This window comes from Lagopus muta, chromosome 1 (genome assembly GCF_023343835.1).
Source record: "Lagopus muta isolate bLagMut1 chromosome 1, bLagMut1 primary, whole genome shotgun sequence".
NCBI lineage: Eukaryota > Metazoa > Chordata > Aves > Galliformes > Phasianidae > Lagopus > Lagopus muta.
The window spans coordinates 152,426,356-152,446,302 of record NC_064433.1 but is presented as its reverse complement, the minus strand read 5'-3'; the positions used below and the strand labels follow the sequence as shown (position 1 = coordinate 152,446,302).

The following is a 19,947-nucleotide window of genomic DNA, read 5'->3' as shown; positions in this document are numbered from 1 at the left end:
TTCTTCACTACAGCCCCTAACTCAGCAAAACTATGCCTTTTCAGTGTATAAATTTAAAGTGTTGTAGCACATTCTAATTACAACCAGCTGAAATCTCTGATGCCAAACTTTACCCTGGGATGTTTCATTACACAAAAACTACACAAATGGTTTTGGAATAGCTAGCTTTAAAAATTTAAATTTCAAATAATATTGACTGAATAAGAGAAAAGACAGAGTGTAGAACAAATAACTTTTTTTTTAGATTCAAAACATACTGCTTGGGATAGCTGTATTTTAATCATACAGTCATAGAATGGTTTGAGTTGGAAGGGACCTTTAACACATAAGTTCCAAACTTCCTGCCATGGGCAGGGACATCTTCCACTAGACTAGTTTGCTCAAAGCCTCATCCAGCCTGGGCTTCAATGTCCTCGTAGTGAAAAAATTCTTCCTAATATCTAATGTAAGTCTACATTCTTTTAGTTTAAAACTATTTACCCCTTGTCCTATCGGTATGCACCTCAATAATGAGTCCTTGTAGGCACATTTTAAAATCTGGAAGGCTGAAATAAGGTCTCCCTGTATCCTTCTTTAGGGTGAACAACCTCAATTCTCTCAGCATCAATTCGTAGGAGAGGTGCTCCAGTGTTCTGATCATTTGGTAGTCCTCTTCTGGATCTGCTCTAGTAGGTCTGCATTTCTTCTATGCTATGGGCCCTTGAGCTCAAGGCAGTAATCCAGGTGAGATCACACAAAGACAGAATAGAGGGGGGATAAGCACCTCCCTCAGCCAGCTGGCCACACTAGTTTTGATGCAGCCCAGGATATGATTGGCTTTCTGGGCTACTAGCACATATAGTTGAGTCATGTTGAGTTTGTTATCCACCCGTGCCCACAAGTCCTTCTCAACAAGCCTGCCCTCAAGCCATTCATCATCTGGTCTGTAGTGAAGTTTGGGATTGTGCTGACCCATGTTCAGGAACTTGCACTTGATGATGAACTTTCTGAAGTTCACACGGGCTATCTCCCAAGCCTGGCTAGATCCCTCTGGATGGCATTCCTTCTCTCTCAGGTGTCAACTGCATGATTCAGCTTGTTATTGTCCATGAACTTGCTGAGTAAGCTCGGTCTATTGTCCACGTCACCAATGAAGATACTCAACAGTTCCACTGCTAGTATGTTGTGCCACTGAGGGATGCCTCCAAGCACAGATCTTCACCTGAACATTGAGACATTGACCACAACTGTTTAGATGTCACCATTCAGCCAATTCATTATCCTCTGAGTATTATACCCATCAAAAACATTGATTTGGGACTCTCTTAAGGAACGAAGACATTTTTTCCTTTTTCCAATTACTGGGAAGTTCACTTGGCTTCTGTGACTTTCCACATATGATGGATAGTGACTTTGGGATTCAGCTGCTCCTCATAAGACTTGTGCTCCAGGCTCTTCACAGCTTTGTTGCCCTTCTCTAGACATGCTCCAGGCCTTCAATGTCTTTCTTGAAGTGAGGGGCTCAAAACTGAACACAGTAGTTGAGATATGGCCTCACCAGAGCTGAGTACAGGGAGACAATCACCTCTCTGGTCCTGCTGGCTAAACTCTTTTTTTATATAAGACAGGATGCCATTGGCATTCTTGGCCATCTAGGCAAACTGCTGGCTTATATTCAGCTGAGGATTGACCAACATCCCCAGATCATTTTCCTCTGCGCAGCTTTCCAGCCACCGTGCTCAAGGCCTGTAGCATTGTGTGGAGCTGTTGTGACCAAAGTGCAGGACTTAACATTTGGTCTCGTTGAACTTCATCTCATTGGTCTCAGCCCAGCCTGTCCAGGTCCCTTTGAAGGGCCTTCTAATCCTCAGCCAGATCGACACATCCTCCCAGGCTGATGTCATTTGCAAACTTACTAAGGGTGCACTCATCCTTTCAGTCACTCATCACCCTCATCCAAATAATCAATAAAGATATTAAACAAGGCCAGCCCCAGTTCCCTGGGGAAACACTCTTGACTGGTCCCCAACTGGATTTAACTCTGTTCACCACCACTTTCTGGGTCTGGCCATTCAGACAAATTTTACCTAGCAAGGAGTGTACCTGTTGAAGCCATGGGCTGCCAGCTTCTCCAGAAGAATATTGTAGGAATCAGCTATCTCAGCACTTTGGGATGTATTTCATCAGATCCCATGAACTTGCACACATTCAAGTTTTTCAAATTATCTCAAACCTGATCTTCTCCTGTGGTGGGTAAGACTTCATTCCTCCAATCCTTGCCTTGAGATTCTGTGAACTGGGAGGCATAGCAAGAGAAATTGCTGGTGAATATAGACAGAAATGTTGTAGAATACCTCAGTCCTCTCCATATCAGTTATTGTCAGGTTCCCTGTCTCAGTCACCTTTTTGCATAAAGGGCAATCTTCCTTGTCTGTCCCTTCTGAACAGTTTTCAGCCACTCACTAGAGCACTCCAGTCATGTTGTTCATCCCACCACGTTTCATTATCAGCATTCAGATCACAGCTTTCTAGGTGGACAGCATGTACAAGCTACTCATGTTATCCACGTTATGTGAATTAATATAAATACTTCAACTGGACTTTCAACTGTCTAAAGTTTCTGATGTGTTATTTTTGGAGAGCTGAGGGGCATTCTTCCACCATGTAGCTCACAAATATACAAAGTGCTACAGCTTTATTAGCTTCGTTAGTTAGAGGCCCAGATCCCTGAATCAGCCAACCTGCCAGTGAAGATTCTTGTTCCTTTCATAGACAAGTGGATCCCATAGTTGCTCAGTAATCTGTTTTCACTGAAATGTATTCTGTGATTGGAAATACCAAAGACACAGCAATGACATGTAGCCAGGTATTAATCTGTGTTTGTCCTGCATAAGAGAGTGTTTTGTGCATTCCCTTATCTCTGACTGGCAACATAAAGGAGACTATTTCTTGGGTCCTCATCCGTTTCACTTGTGTCTCCAAGGCTATGAAGTCCTTCTTTATGTATCCTTTCCATTCATTATTTCTATCTGTGTTGTTTTTTTCCCATATTCCATGTGCAAACAATATGATCAGTAGTATCATAGATTTCTTTCAAGAAAAGAAGTAAAGCAACAGCTGAAAGTGCTTATAATACAAAACAATTAATAAAAGCCCAAAAATGCTTCTTGAGTTGGTATTCACACCCTTGTTTGCTTTGTACATTCTATTTTGTTGTGTTTTCAGAGAACAATCCACTTATTTCGAACTGTAGAAAAGACAATGTGGTGTCAGAAAATACATTGTACACAATAGTAATTGAATTTATGATGTTATTTCCAATTCCATTCAATTGTCTGGATTTTAAAAAATGGTCTAAAGAGTATAATTATGCAGTTTTTTCAAAATATTAGTAATTTAAGAAGCATTACAGACATTCCTACACCATTTCTGAGATTCTAATGTTCTTTCGAGAAGAAACAGACTCAAACTGCTGTTCAATCCCATAACATATACTAATACTTAAGCATTTATTTGTTTACACTGACAGACAATCTTGGATGCCTCCCCCAGTTTCAAGTAATAAGACCATGACAGAAGCAGTGGAATTCAAGCGGTAAGTACTAATGATCGTTAGTTACTTCCTTTTGTAATTTTTTGCTAGAGCTGATTTCACATGTAAGCCTACAAGGGTTAAGTAAGACAGTATGGGTAGAAAAAGGATCCCATGTCTAAAGACTTGTTTAGGCTCTAATCAGCTTGGTGCCCATGACTGACTGAGGTGTATGTGAAGTGCCAAAGACTTCAGGTTGCATAAGCGCTCCTAAATTTTTCTACAATGCATGTATATTTTCTCTGTGATTTTACTTCAGAAATTACTTACTAGTCATATGGGCAGGAATCTCTTAATGCCTCTTGGTCAGACAGACAGGGGCTGACTGACCAATCTGGTGGTCTTCTATGGTGGGGTGATGGCATCAGTGAACAAAGGAAGGGCAAATGATGTCTTCTACCTGGATCTGTGCAAGGCCTTTGACACAATCTCACACCATATCATTATCTCTAAAATGGAGAGAGATGAATTTGAAGGGTGGATAGAGATTCCTTGGATGGTCCAGCCAGAGGGTTGTGTTCAATGACTCTTTATCCAGATGGAGGCTGGTGAAACAGTGTCTCCTCAATAGTCCATTTTGGGACCAGTGCTCTTCAACATATTTATCAGTGACATAGACAGTGGTGTTGAGGGTACCCTCAGGAAGTTTGCTGATGACACCAAGCTGAGTGGTGCAGTTGATATGACAGAAGGAAGGGATGTCATACTGAGGGACTTGGACAGGCTTGAAATGTGGGACCACGTGAATCTAATGAGGTTCGATAAGACCAAGTGCAGTGCATTACATTTAGGACAGGGCAATCTCAGATATGTATGCAGACTGAAAGAAGAACTCATTGAGAGCAGCCCTTTAAAGAAGGATTTAGAGGATTTGGCCAAAATTCAAAGTCACTCACCAACCACTGGAAAGCCAGTTAACAAATATTTTAATATGTCAGCTGCAGTGAATTTATCTGATTTAATTTCAGGATCTCACTATGATCATGGTAATTTTGAAAGCAAGGAATGCTTTCACCTTGCCAACTTCCAATAAAATCCCAAGATTCCTATGTCCTTCTTAGCACTAACTATCCAGTTACTTCTCTACCCTCATCAGACAGAGATGACTGAAATACAGGCCTATTCTTGATGAAGCTTTCATGAACTCTTGCCATTCTTGAATCATCTTACAATGTTACCAAGCATACTTGGTTAAACAGTGATGGGCATTAAATGATTAATTTGTTTATCTTTGAAATGTGCTTTGAGGATGGGTAAGCTATTTGAAATTGTGAAAATTACTGTAACTAATAATAGCCAAAGGGGAGCCTTTTTATTTGCTTATGAGTTTCAGAAAATAAAGTGTGTATATGCTAATAACCACAGTTTTAAAAGGTCACTATCAGTCTTAGGGACAGCTGGGGCAAAGGACTGTCTTTTCTTCAAATACAAGAATGGCCTATGTTCTGCTGTGTTTACTATCTTCAGGAAAGCAGTTCAGCAATGAAGGATTATTTTTCTATCGAGTTTAAAATCTGATAACCTTTTCTAATTCTGAGACCCAATTTTAGTTTTCTGTATTCAAGCATGACACATGAACTTTTATAGTGCTTTGTCTCAGTCTTAATGGATGAATAACACCTTACAGAATGCTTAAAAAAAATAAGCTAAGCCTATAAGCAGCTGACTGTAATTGAGTTTTCTGGACTGTGAATTGTATGCTATAAACAAAACACTATTGATCTGTGATTTACTGGAGAATATTAAATGAAGAATTAGTGCCTTAGTAACACATAAAGCGTATGATTATATCATTATAGTACTTGGGTTAAACAAATTATATACTACATTAAGAAAAAAGGAAAAGTACATTCTTGAAAGAAGAAAAGTAAAATTAATTGCTAATTACTGATCTAAAAGCTTGTAAAGTGCTTCAGTATTAGTATTGTGTTTCTGAAATGTTTTCTCCTTCCCAGGGCCATATCATCAGAAAATTTGGAAGATCCAACAAGGTATGCCTTGTTTATCTTGCTTCCTAGTAAGTCTAGATATGCAACACACCGCTATGCACAAACATTGATTATTATTTTATATTTATTCATATAGCATATTTATAATTGTAATACTATGATTTATTTGGTGAGTTTCCTCCATAGTCATGGTCCCAGAATTGCATGAAGAAGCCATCCTTCTTTGCAGAAATATAGCTATGTTCATAGTTTAAAGCACTTCACTAGATATTTACTCAAAATTTTAAAACTGTAGCTGAATAAAAATATTTACAATTGCTTCAAAATTTTAAATTCACAATTATATATGTAGTTAATGTGACCATTTGTTAATGCTAAACCGATGTTTTAAAGAGTGAAAAAGAGAATGAGTAAGCAAAGTAAAGAAGGAGAAAATCATAAATGAAGAAGTTATACAAATTCAAAGTTTTGCAATAGAAAGCATTAACATAGGATGATTTGTTGTAAAGTCCCCCTAAATTTTAGTATTTGCAAAAGTTGCTCCAATTTCAGAAAATAAATTTATTAAAACAATTCATTAATGAAATGTATATTTCACGTGTCCTAAATTAGGAAAAGGTTACTTAACTAGTCTGTAATTTCATGGCTTATGATAAAGGAAGTTGCAAAACTTGACATAATTTAATTGCCATCTTAATAGAAAAACTGTCTACAGAAACATGTTGTATCTGCCACCTACTCTTATCATTTCAGTGTTCCAAAAGTGACCAATCTGACTGATCCTGTCAGAAATAAGTAAACATAACTACAATAATAACTAACATAAGTGATAAATTATGTAACTTGTTTCCAAATATCATATGCATTAAGTATGTTTTCACCATTTGTATTGCAGTGCTGTTTTTTCATCAGAACAAGTCACCTCTCAAAAATCAAAGACTGATATGGATGATCAAGCTACAGCAAGGTAACAGACACTGACACAGTTAAAACGATGTTATAGTACATGATAAAAGTCATCTTATGTACTCTTTATTTTTCGTTTCCATATTTAATAGCTTTTTTGGTCATGGTGTGTGATAAATGCAGCATTTCTCTACTGCCAACAATTGTCCTAGAAGTATGAAGTTGGAGTACCACTTCACTGAGTTGCTAAGTTATTTCAGATGTCTTCCTTTCAAATTCTTTCAATACATCTAGCTTGCATCATAAAGGGCAGTATATAGATAGATGCTGCAAAAAATAAAAAAGGTAGAGGCAGACACATTGCAGTAGCATGGTTTGTATAGTATATTTTCTTGGAGCTTCAAGAAATTGTGGGAGCAGGAGTATGTTCACGCTGTTATGTATATAAAAAGTTCCAACTTTGAGATTTTACATAGGAAAAAATAGCACATATCATGACAAATTAGTATGTTTATACAGATGCATTTGTTCTTGTGTTAAGTTAGATGGCATATGTAGTAATATATCTTAGAAATGTGTCAGTGTAAAGAATACAGTGAAAACGATTGGTAGAAAAGACAGAAATGTTGTTCTACTGAAATTCCAGTCAACTGTAAGAATCTCTACTAACAGAGATGGCATGTTTTTTCAAAACAATTAGCAATACTGAGGGGTGATGGTTTTACACTGATGGGAGCTAAGCTCCACCATGCCATTTGCTTGCTCCCCCTCATCCAAACAACAAGGGGAGAAAATACAGTAGAAAAAAAAACAGCTCATGGGTTGAGAGATTTTGAGTAAAAATATTCTACCAGAATAAAATGCCTGAATATGCAACTAAATAGTGCATGAATTAGAAGTAGATTTCTAGGTGTGCACTGAGAACTATAGTAGCTGAGATTTCTAGTTTTTAACTGGAAATACTAAATTCTGCAGATACTTAAATCAGTCCAGTTTAGCTAATTCAATTTTACTTGATTCATAATGTGTAGTTTTGTGGTCAGCAGTCACAGTTTATACTATTTTGAATCTTGTTCCTTCCCTTCAGTATGTAAAATCAGTACGGAATAGTTAAGGATAACATGCAGATAACATGACAGTGCAATTCTTTGGAAAAAGCTTTAGTGAAACATTTTCCTGTCAAGAAATGTGGGAGATCTTAGAGAATTAAATATGTCTCTGCATTAATGAGGGAATTCACAGCCATTCTTCACTTGTAAAGGCATGTAAAAGTCTTAATCCTCAATCAGTCCACATCAATAGTCCCCAGAATCTCTCATTACCATCTTGAGCTTTGTATTCTAGTCCTTCAATTGGCAGAGGGCTGGAGAAATATTTGACTGACCTACAAGTTACTATGGTAACCTCACACTAACTACAGCTATATGTGTCACTATGTAAACTATAAGTAGCCTGCAATCTTTATGGGCAAAATTCTGCTCTCTTTTCTCCTGCTATAATTCCTTTACATTTGGCTGATGATTTATATGTCAACCATCTGTTACTCGTGTCAATTTCACAAAACTACAAATTTTTGCTGAATTTATGCTAACCAAAAATGCATTAAGCAGCTGTCAGCTCATTTCTTCCTCTGAATATGACATATTAATACTATGCTTTTGTCAAAAACGCTTGTGCCAAACGCAAGAAATAAATGGCAACATTAACAGTATTTCTAGTAACACTGATGTGTATAAGTAATATATTCTTTATATCCTTCAATATATCCTTTAATTTCACATATTTTTATTCAAAATGCAAAGATTTCCAGGTCATGATTTTTGAAGTTATTCTTAATTGATTATTTGTCTTTTGTCAAGGATTCTAATATGAATGTTAATGGCATAATGCATTAATTTCAGTATAAAATAAAGGGAATATGCTAAGTGGTTTTCTATCAAACCTCATTAGTGACATAAAATCTTTTGAAAGGACTTACCTGAAAATGATGGCAGATATTTTCTTTTGGCTGGAAATGTAAGCTTCACTATGCACTGCTAAATGAAAAGCCTAAGTCTGCCTCTATTAAAGTAAAAAACAATGTGTTGTTTTCAAATAGAAGAGTTAGATATAGTATCTGTCTTAAAGCAAAAATAAATTTAGAATACATGGAGGCCACCTATTTGGTATGATTAACAGACCAGAATAGGCAAATTGCAGTTTTTAAGGTCATCTAAAGGTTCCATAGACAGCATAAGTATGTAGGGTAGAAGACAGAAAAGGCAGAGACAACCACTATAATAATTGTAATAATTCTTGTGTATCTTTTCAGAGTATTACAGGCTGTCCTCAAATCAGTTATCTGGATATTTTTCTGTCTTACACTGTGGGTCCTTTTTCACTCAGAGGATGGTTGACACACTGGAACAGGTTACCTATGGAGGTTGTGGATGCCCCATCCCTGGAGGCATTCAAGGCCAGGCTGGATGTGGCTCTGGGCAGCCTGGTCTAGTGGTTGGCAACCATGCACATAGCAGGGGGACAGAAACTAGATGATCATTGTGGTCCTTTTCAACCCAGGCCATTCTATGATTCTATGGCTCCTTTACTCATTTATACATTGTTTACCAAGTACTTTTTGTATTTTGTTTCCATTTTAGTGGAAAACGAAGATTTTCACTTTTTTCCATTACAGAATCTCAGCAACTATAAAATGCAGTCACTTAGACAACTGCGTTACTGACCATGTCCTGTGGGCAATCTTGTTAAATTATTTCAAACATCCTGTAAGGGTGTTTAACACAACTTTAGTCTATTTTTCATTATTGATGGTAATAGGGAAATGTATGTTTCTATGAAATACTATTAAGAGAGAGAGTTCACTTGCATTTAACTAAGCTGTTCTCTTGCATATGATCTATACAGAAACCAACAGTATTTCTGACAGTGGGCCATGTTTACCAGTACAGTAACAGAAGTATTATCACCAAAAGAATTGGAATAATCAGAAATCCAAATTTCACAAAATCATTGAATAGCTTGGATTGGAAAGGACCTTAAAGATGATCTAGTTCCAAACCACAGGTCTGCCACCTGTAAGATCAGGCTTTTGAGTACCCACAAGATCATGTTGCTCGGTGCAGCATCTGAGGCATGGACTCAGTTGTGAACAATCCAAATCATTCACTGCAGGTTCTAACATCCCTTATGTACATTTCCAAGTTCCTTCTTGTAACTTTCCATCCCTCCCAAAATGTCAGCAGAACACTTTATAAGTCTTCTTCAAGTCAAGGCACTAACTGCCCACACCAGTGCTCATCCAATCAGAGCCACAAATTGCTTCTATTTACACGTTTCTTCTCCAGTCAAGGTCATCATACAGTGATTACATGCCCCACTTGACTTCTCGTCTCCCAGAAACAGTCTTTATTCTCAGTGTCCTCTTCCACATACTATCAAACTTGTTTTTCAGTCTCTACTCTGAACATTGTCTCGAACCCCCACAGCCCCATCCAACCTTGAATGTCTCCAGAGATGGAATGTCCACAGCTTCTCTAGGCACCTGTACCAGTGCCTCACCACTCTCTGAGCAAATAATTTCTTCCTATAGCATCTAACTTAAATTTTCCCTCTTTTACCTTAAAGGAATTTCCCTTCACCCTATCACTATCAACCCATGCAAAAAGTTGGTCTCCTCCTGTTTGTAAATTCTCTCCAAGTATGGAAGGATCACAATGAAGTCTCCCCAAAGACTCTTCCAAGCTGAACAAGCCCAGCTCTTGCAACACTTCTTCATAAGAGAGGTGTTCCAGCCCTCTGATCATTTCTGTGGTCATTCTCTGGACCGGCTCCAACAGCTCCTCATCCTTCTTTTGCTGAGGACTTCAGACTTAAATGCTCCAGATAGGGTCCCGCAAGGGTAGAGTAGACAGGAACAATCCCTTCCCTTGTCCTGCTGAACACCCCTATGTTGATGCAGCCCAGGATACTGTTAGCTCTCTGGGCTGCAAATACACACTGCTGGCACATGTCCAACTTTTTGTCCCCCAGGACACCCAAGCGCTTTTCCACAGGGCTGCTCTCTGTGAGTTCTTTTCCCAGTCTCTATTCATGTCTGGGATTGGCCCAACCAACCCAAGTGCAAAACCCAGCACTTGGTCTTGTTGAACCTCATTAGGTTCACGTGTGCCCACTTTTCAAGCCTATCCAGGTTCCTTTGGATGGCATTCCTTTATTCTATTTTGTCATCAAATTCCTAGTAGTTCATATATTTAAGAAGAAATGTATTGTAGTGCTATAGAAGTATTGTATTTTCATAGGTATATCATATACATCTGAGAAACTTCTGAGGTAAAAGTAGCAGTTCTACATAAGAACTAAGAGAGACATCACAACTCTTGAAGCATCTGAAGTAATATTTGCTGCTAACAGTGAATGACTACTAATCTGTGGAAGCACACATTACAGGAGCTTTTACATATATTTGTATTTTTTTTTAACATACCATTTACAGTGCAGATAGGTTGAATAAGATGTCTCAGCTGTGTATTTGTATGTATATGGATGAGAAAGGTAATTTCTAGGCATCAGAATCATAGACTCATAGAATGGTTTGGATTGGAAGTGACCTTTAAGATCATCTAGTGCCAACCCCCTTGCTGTAGGCAGGAAACGAGGAACTAGAATATTTTTGTGATACTTTAGTATTATATTTTCTATAAAGTACTGTACTAGCTTTTTCTGTTCCATACAGGGTAATTCACTATAATTATTCCTCTTAGAGAGTTGCAAATTTAATGGTTCTGTAAATACACTTTATTATGCTCCTCTTTGCTGATATTCTCTATGACCAGAGGTATGTTACCAGTTTTCATTTTGAAAGATCATGAAAGAATAATACATTAATTACGTGTGCTTAAGCCATCTCATGTAATAAGGACACATTTTCCTATGTCCATCTACATTTGACAACTTTGAAAGAAAAGGTAAGATACAGATTTGCTCTCATATTTTACTGAGTTTTAAATTTTGAACAAACTGGTATCAGCTTGGAATTTTCCAATCCAGTGTAATCAAGGCCATCCTGTCAGGTCTCCTGAATGAAAATTTATTGATAGAACTATTATTATACAGCTGCAATGAGTACAAAGCTGAGGGAACGTTTTAGTACATCTTGAGGCATTTAACAATTATGTCATCTGATTACATGAAAAGAGAAATCTGTTTTGTGGATAAAGGCAGGTGGCTTCAAACAACCACTAGAAACACACTGGAAAATTACCATTGTTTGGAATAGATTTTAGATGACCAAAAGAAGGCGGCCTGTATCTTACACCAAGTATTCCTTTACCATTGTGGTGGACTATTTATTTACTTTCACTTTCTTATAGGCTATATAATGCTTCAGTAAACCTCTGTTATTCAAAAAGTGTTGGAAATGAAGATAGTATAACAGGAGTCACATAAGTATAGTCGTAATGTATTAGTCACAACTACAGCCAGACAGCCAGTTCTGGCTTTGACTACAATGGCAATTTATTCCATATAGTTAGGAAAAGAGTCTTAGAACTTTCAAAACTGTTTTTAATAGTACAAGTAAATGCACTTATTTTTGATTATATAATTTTGCACTTCAGTAGAAGGCAAAAACACTAATTTACTTTCTAATGATGGGGACCTTCTGCCTGCCCTTTCTGTCAGATTTGCACCTTTTCTGTTGTTGATACAAATGATCTGCTGTAGCAGAGCTTCAGTGCAGAGATCCAAGTTCTTTATTCCTGACTGAAAAGATAATATAGTGTTCATTATATAGGTCATACATATTCTCCAACCAAAACTGAGTAAGACTGTGTTCTTTTTTCAGTGATCTTTCCTATTCTACCTTCTAAAAACATTCTGATCAACAGCTTCTTCCTCTGTATTTAACTCTGAAATTCTCTATGCTAAGCATTACACTGGTTTTGGCACTGTTCAAATTGGCATTCACAGTTGACTGCAGACCTCTTCTGTTCCATCATCCTCTGGTCTTGGTCTGAATGAAGATTCCTGGTGCTTGTTAGTGAGCGTAGCGGTGTAGAAGGAAATGCAGCCTGCCTCAAAATAGATGTCACTCTCTTCTCAATTAATTTCCTTATTCTTTCTCATTTATACATGAAAAAAGTCTGATATAAGGATAGTAAAGCAGCCATGCATGGCAGATCAAAATTCAGATAGGCCCATGGTGTTAAGCTTTTCAGTGAGGTGCCTGACATACTTAATATATTCTAGACCAACTCCCTTAGTTCACACTTGAAAGGTCCAGTTGGCAACCATTTGTTTTTGTAACCTCAAACTGTCTTCTGTGCTGAAACTACCAGATCAGAAATTCCCTTAATGTTTTAGCCAGAGTTTATTAGCATGGCCTTTACATATTCAGTCTTGATAGAGGAAAAAACTGTGGATCAGGTGCTTCATGAGATCAACTGGGAAATATTACTGGAGAAAGGCTAACAGATACTTGTTTTGTATCACATCTAGAAAAGTCAGTTCTGAGAAGGCAGCTACTTGATGGTTATCAAGAGATTCCTAATTTTGTCACAATGGCTATCCATATCAAAAGAATTTACTTCTTGCATAGTATGTGTCATCATGACCTGTAGAAATTCACCATAGGAGCCAACAGTCAGAATGGTGTTTTAGTAAATTTCATGGGCAGCTCCACCATATCCAACAGTCAGTAAATCTGAAATTTGTGTGCTAATTCTATTGTCTTGTCCATAAAACACCACCTACAATGTTGAAGTCTTGTATACATAGCTGTTTGTGCATTAGCAAAGAGATATTCTAGGTAATGAGACAAATCTTTCAGTAATTAGGGAACATCCGAACCTAGAAATGGACTAGTCAAGACTTTTATAGCTTTCATAGCTTAAGTATACATATTCACTGAATGAGTAGGGAATTTCTGTCACATAATTTTCTACCTTGTACTCAGGATGCATCATTCAAGAGTATGGCCAGTATTGGTTTAAAATTTCTCATTCTCCCACTTGCATCCAAGATCAGATTAAGTTTGACCTCAGCATAATGACACAGTAATGCGGTCAAACATTTTAAGATCTATTTTAGATATATTTAGATATATTTTTTCAAGCCAAGTGAGACAGACCAAAAAAAAAAACCCAAAAACAAACAAACAAAAAACAACCACCAAAACTATTAGCTGTGCTTGAATTTGTGGATAGGATTCATTTTCCTTTTTCTTCTTTGATGGTGATCTGACTCGTCACCGAACTAGAATTACAGAACTATTACCCACTGAAATAAGTAAGACTCATAAATGTATCTGACAAAGGACTGGAAAATATTAGAGCTTTATCTGATGTGAACTGAGTGAGAACTCAAATGCAGAATGAAATTCAAAGCAAAATGTAGACAGTTCAATTTCTGAATTTGTGATACAGAGCATAAAAGAAAAAATTGTAATTTGTGGTTACATTATACATCAATTTCAGTGCCTTCAAAGTTTACTCACTCAATATGTCTGTAGGTCTTTTATGCATTAAATCTATAAAGACATTCAGTAGCTAACATTAGCAAAGCGAAATAGCCCAAAATAAATAATTTTTCTGTAAATGTAGAAACTTTCACTGGTATTGATTCAGGGTCAGATACATCATGCTTTCGAAAATCAGCTAATCTCTGGAGAGCTTTTTATCTGAATGATTTCCCTTTTAGTTTGTGTCTGAGAAGCACAGGTGTTGAAGATGTGGCAAAAGAGAACTATCTGGTTGAATAACCAATAGTTTTTGCATGCAGCTTGACTTGATAGCAATTTTTTAAACATATTTATCTTCATTGGCATTCTTTTTTTCCTTTTTCTTTTCTGCTGGATTCTCTTCATTAGTTATCACATCTCTAATCCTATTTTGCACAAAGAGCTAGAGGTACGAAAAAAGAAAGCACCAGCAAAATTCATGGTTGAAAAGATTTTTGGAATGAGGCCCATGATGGCCCAGTTGCACAAGGGTTTTTCTGTCTTTCAAACTGGGCCTTTTTTGTAGACCCAAAGTGCTATTTTAGGCACTTTTCTGTAAGGGAATGTTAAGAGCAGAAAGGCTTTTTTAAAAAAAAAAGTTATTTCTTTTTTTCTCCTGGATGTGGTCACTTATTAATGGAAAAGCAAATGAATCAATGGAAATACAATCCATACTTTTGTGATGATTACAAGCACATCTACAACTTAAGAAATTTATTAATTTTGTCAATACTATATTTAATCAAATCCTTTTATATAACATATGATAATAAAACTTTCTGCACTGTGTTCCAAGTATCTTATTATTTTTTAATGCAAAATACAAAAAAATGTATTTGTTATCCTGAGCTGGGTGCTCCAAAAAAATCTAGTCACGTCCTGAGGTTGTATTAATGCATTTAATCTTCTTGAATTTATGAACAAACAATTTATTCTTTTCCTGGCAAGCTTTCTAACCTGCTTCCTTCCCATCCATTTCTAAAAGTATTCACCCCAGGCAGAATGTTTACAGTGGTGTAATGGCTGTCTCTGAAAATACTGTGTTTGGAGGGGACATCTTTCAGAATGACCTATGAGAAATGTCAGTATCCATTACAAGCCATCTACCATATTTGAAAGACATTTCTCCAATTTTGTCTAAATTGCTGTATGTAACCCTAGAAAATGTATACTGTGGTTTTCCATTATCATCTATAGCCTAAAAAACTGCTGACAAATTTAAGAATATATTACATTCAGCCATTTTTGGACACCGATTCATTTTTCAAATAACACTTGTATCTGAAATGGGAAATACTTCCCCACAATGGCTTTTCACTCTATGAAATTTTCTGATATTAAAAGAGCTTATTTAATAAATGAGTTTATGGGTTAGTCTCTTCCCCACTTTAATACTTGACATCTCTTTTAGAAATATTAGTAGATGTGACATTGGGTTATACGATTTTATCTGAAGTTACTGCCACTGTTCTATTATAATAGTTAATGTAGTTTTTCTAAGGGCAAGAGAAATTACAAAAATCTCTGAAAGTATGCCCAGTGCATAATCAATTAAATTCTGATCGACCCACTAAATCCTGCAGTTTGCCCCACTCTACATTTTATCCTTTTATAAGTAATAACTTAGGTTCAACAGGGCCAAGTGCCGGGTCCTGCACTTTGGAGACAATAACCCCATGCAGCGCTATAGGCTTGGGGATGAGAGGCTGGAAAGGGACCTGGGGGTGTTGGTTGATGCTCGGCTGAACATGAGCCAGCAGTGTGTCCAGGTGGCCAAGAGGGCCAACGGCATCCTGGCCTGCATTAGAAATAGTGTGGCCAGCAGGAGCAGGGAGGTGATCATCCCCCTGTACTCAGCACTGGTGAGGCCGCACCTTGAGTACTGTGTTCCATTTTGGGCCCCTCACTACAAGAAAGACATTGAGGCCCTGGAATGTGTCCAGAGAAGGGCAACGAAACTGGCAAAATGTTTGGAGCACAAGTCTTATGAGGAGCGGCTGAGGGAGCTGGGATTGTTCAGTCTGGAGAAGAGGAGGCTCAGGGGAGACCTTATTGCACTCTACAACTTCCTGAAGGGAGGCTGTGGTGAAGAGGGGTTTGGCCTCTTCTCCCAGTCAACAAACAGGACCAGAGGAAATGGCCACAAGTTGTACCAGAGGAGGTTCAGATTAGACATAAGAAAGAACTTTTTCTCTAAGAGAGTGGTCAGGCACTAGAATGGCCTGCCCAGGGAGGTGGGGGGAGTCACTGTCACTGACAGTGTTCAAGAGGCATCTGGATGAGGAGCTACGAGATACGGGTTAGTAGCCTGTGTTAGCAGTGGTAATGTGAGGATGGTTGGACTGGATGATCTTGTAGGTCGTTTCCAACCTTGTGATTCTATGATTCTATGAACTCTTTAACTTCAGTGGCTACTAATCTGAGCTGTGCTGGAACCAACAGCCTTGGGGTGATATTCTTCTGTGACTTCTCCTTTGCTCTTCCCAGCTACCATAAAGCAAGGAATTTGCAAGATGTCAGCCCTGATTACTTTCTGCAGTCCTGTCAAGCAGCTGTTTCACAAAGTTGAAAGTTAGTGAAATCTTAACAGTGCAATAAATTTAAAATCTTCTGAGGGTCATGTTCTGTACATACTTTGTTCCATAGGAGCCATAAACTGTAGCTGAACAGGTCAGTCAGCATGTGCTTTTGTGCTGAAAGCTGCAGCTACAACTATCCATCCCCTCTCTAAGACTCTTCAGTGTTACCCTTCTGTAAATCAGGCTGCTTGTTGTCTGGGTGTGTGAGTACAGCCTAGACTTATTACTTCTGTTAGAATCCCTTTGGACAGCAAGTCTTCCTCACTAGTCAGTCAGTACATTCTAATACACAAAATATTGAAAATAATGTGTGAAGAAGTAAAAAATGCTGCTGTCTGTGAAATCATGACAGTTTGAAGTCTACAGAATGGAACAAACTCAGCATTAGGGTTTGATATGGCCAGTAGAAACCTTTCTACCCCAATGGTACCCTTGGGTGCATTAAAAAGAGCACGGCCAGCAAGTAAAGGGAAGTGATCTTCCCCCTCTACTCTGTACTGGTGAGGCCACATTTACAATACTGCGACCAGTTTTGAGCCCCAGTTCAAGAAAGACAGGGATCTCCTAGAAGTAGTCCAGCAGAGGACTGCTAAGATGATAAAGGGCCTGAAGCATCTCCCATGTGAGGGAAGGCTGAGTGACCTTGGTCTGTTCAGCCTGGGAAAAAGAAGACTGAAGGGGAATCCAATAAATGTTAATATATATCTAAAGGGAGGTGGGAGGCAAATGGGTGATGCCAGGCTCTTCTTGATGGTGTATAGTGACAGGAGTAATGGCCTAAATCTTGAGCATAGGCAGTTCCATACTAACATGCAGAAGAACTTTATGGCAAGGATGATGGAGCACTGGAACAGATTGGTTGGAGAAGTTGTAGAGTCTCTTTCTCTGGATATTCAAGACCCTTTTGGATGCCTATGTGTGCAATAAGTATGCCAACTTATTGTAGGGAACCTGCTTTAGCAGGGGCATTGGACTCAATGAACTCTTGAGAGTCCTTTCAACCCCTGCAGTTCTGTGATTCTGATTCGGAAACAATGATTCTTAAATTATTGTAGTCTTGTAAATCTACTTTTGTCATTGTTTATAAAAATGCAGTACGTAAATGGTGAACTATTGCAGTTAATTCTAGTTTTTGTTGTTTAAAAGCTATGCAAAGTAAACACAGCAATTTAAGGTAAAGCAAATTGAGTTATTCAGGAAGATCAGACATTTAAGGAAGAATCTTTATCTTGAGGAAGTTTCTTTGTTCCCTGTTGACAGAAAAATGCTATCTAGATGAACAGCAAATATGTGACCAGTGCTCTATAATTAATCTCTATAGTATTATGAATTCCATGAAGATGCATTTGATAGAAAACCATTAAGACATTTTATTACTTCTTTCAAAGATTAATACAAAAAGTTCTAGAGTTCTAGCATTTGGCCTTTTGGTAGGAGCACACCGTGTCTGTTGACTTTTTTTTTAATAGAAAGATGTCTTCAATTAATTTGTCTGTTTAAAAGAAAAATCCCCAGGAAATATTTAAAAAATGCCAAATTGAAAATTGCAAAAAAATGAATACAATATTTTATACATATATCTCGAGTGAAAATGTCAAGTGTATCTGTTTAAATGAGCTAAGTCTTAGAAAAAGCCAATTGGAATGTAGTTCCCCAGCTGTCTATATTCCTTTTAAAATCAGACAGAGCATACTACCCTGCAAGGATCTGCAGAGTATACTATTCTGCAGATATCCATACTATGCAGAGCATACTATCCTTCAGAGTCTTTCTTTACGTTTCACTAAGATTCTGTTTCATGGCAGAACTGTGCAGAACGAAATCTCATATGGAATATAGTTGTTGGCTATCAAGTTATCAATAGTGGAGCACTGTCATACTATCATAAGCATCATTCTTTTCCAAATTGCCTACTTAAGAAATTTTTTTTTAAATCATTTATTCATTGTTGTAATGAGTTAAGTTTACTAGATGGTAATTTCTTGGTAATGTTGATGTAAGCTTTGCAGTACAGGAGTTTTCAGTTGGAAAAATGGATTTTTCATGGACGTGAGGTATTATGCAGAAGCATATTGACACTGGTTAAATCCTATGAAAAGAGATAAAAGCATTCAAGCAACACCCAAGTTTTGGATTTGATACTATTAAATTTTCCAACTGACTGTTTTGGCCTGAAAGGGTTAGTCTGTAATTATTTTTTTTTTTAGGTAAGGAATTATTCATGCAGGTGTCAGAAATATTTGACTGATATTATTTCTGGTAAAGATACTTTCTATGTCTTAGCAAGTTAAAGGACAGACACTTTCTGAAGCTGCCTGTGATGTGCTCAGCAGGAAAATTATAAAAGGTGTAACTTCTTTCCAAAACCTAATCTGGTGATTTTATTCTAGCAGGAGTATGTGCTCATGTACACACATCTGAGTCTATGAATTTATCTGAATTATAAGAGTGATGTGTGCTTTGAACTTTATATCAGTTTAATTTCAACTTTCATTAAGAATGTGAATTATAATTTCATTTTAAATGATATGTATTGGCTAACTGGTAGCAGGATATACACATTTTGATTTGATTTTTTTTTTGTTCTGTCTGTAAAGGAATCAAGACCCTGATGATCTCATCAAAGTGAATCCGCAGTCTTTCACAAGCAACAAGGAGTAAGTCTTCAAAACTTTTCAGGCCCTACTTTTCTAAGGCAGTTCTAGTTTGTAATAACGTGAATGTCAGAAAAGGTAATGTTGCTAAACTCTACAATGTTTCTAGATTAGTAAGTGGCATTCTTTATACAGAATGACATTAACATAAACATAAAAACGCAGATGAATTAATTGGTGCATGCACTGTCTGCTGAGCAAATGTTATCGATGGCAAGTTTCCATACATACCCAACATGCTTTCTCAATAATCTATTACAGAAATATATTAATATAGTTAGGGAAGGTGCATTGAACAAAATATTGTATAAATCACGAATGATAAGTATTGCCCCAATAGCATGTAACAAAGCATTTCAGTCAGCCAAGGGAAGTGACCCATGAAGAGCAGCTTGAACCTACGATTTCGAACTGCATGTCAGTTCACTTTGTTTCAGGCCAAATTTCTTGTGGTCTATAATCAGTCCTTCAGCATACAGAAAAGGAACTGCTAGTGCTAGAAGAGCTATATAATGTACTGTGCTATTAAGTGCTATGTAGCCTTTTTCACATCTTACACTAGAATTGTGTGATAACTTCAAGAAAAAGCACATAAATGTTGCCAAGATGTGATCATCCATTTTTTAATACACAATCTTGTCTATATGTAGACATAAATTTCTGTAATTTGTATACAGTTTAGTACTAAACTGTAGGTTGAATATTACTTTTTTTTTTCTTTTTTGCAAATTTTAATTTACAGAGAATGTATTAGGACAGAGTCCAAGACTTTGAAGCACTGCTTAATTCTGGA

General features: G+C 37.3%; 1 protein-coding gene across 3 annotated transcripts in view; it reads left to right on the top strand.

Annotated features, from left to right (window-relative positions):
• SCEL (sciellin) overlaps positions 1 to 19,947 on the top strand; it is a 52,276-nt gene that overhangs the window by 21,282 nt on the left and 11,047 nt on the right. For all 3 annotated transcript variants that reach the window (XM_048946271.1, XM_048946262.1, XM_048946281.1), the window contains 4 exons: positions 3,509 to 3,574; positions 5,527 to 5,562; positions 6,416 to 6,487; positions 19,098 to 19,157. In XM_048946271.1, the coding sequence (XP_048802228.1) occupies positions 3,509 to 3,574; positions 5,527 to 5,562; positions 6,416 to 6,487; positions 19,098 to 19,157 (234 nt within the window). The remainder of the gene's footprint in view (positions 1 to 3,508; positions 3,575 to 5,526; positions 5,563 to 6,415; positions 6,488 to 19,097; positions 19,158 to 19,947) is intronic.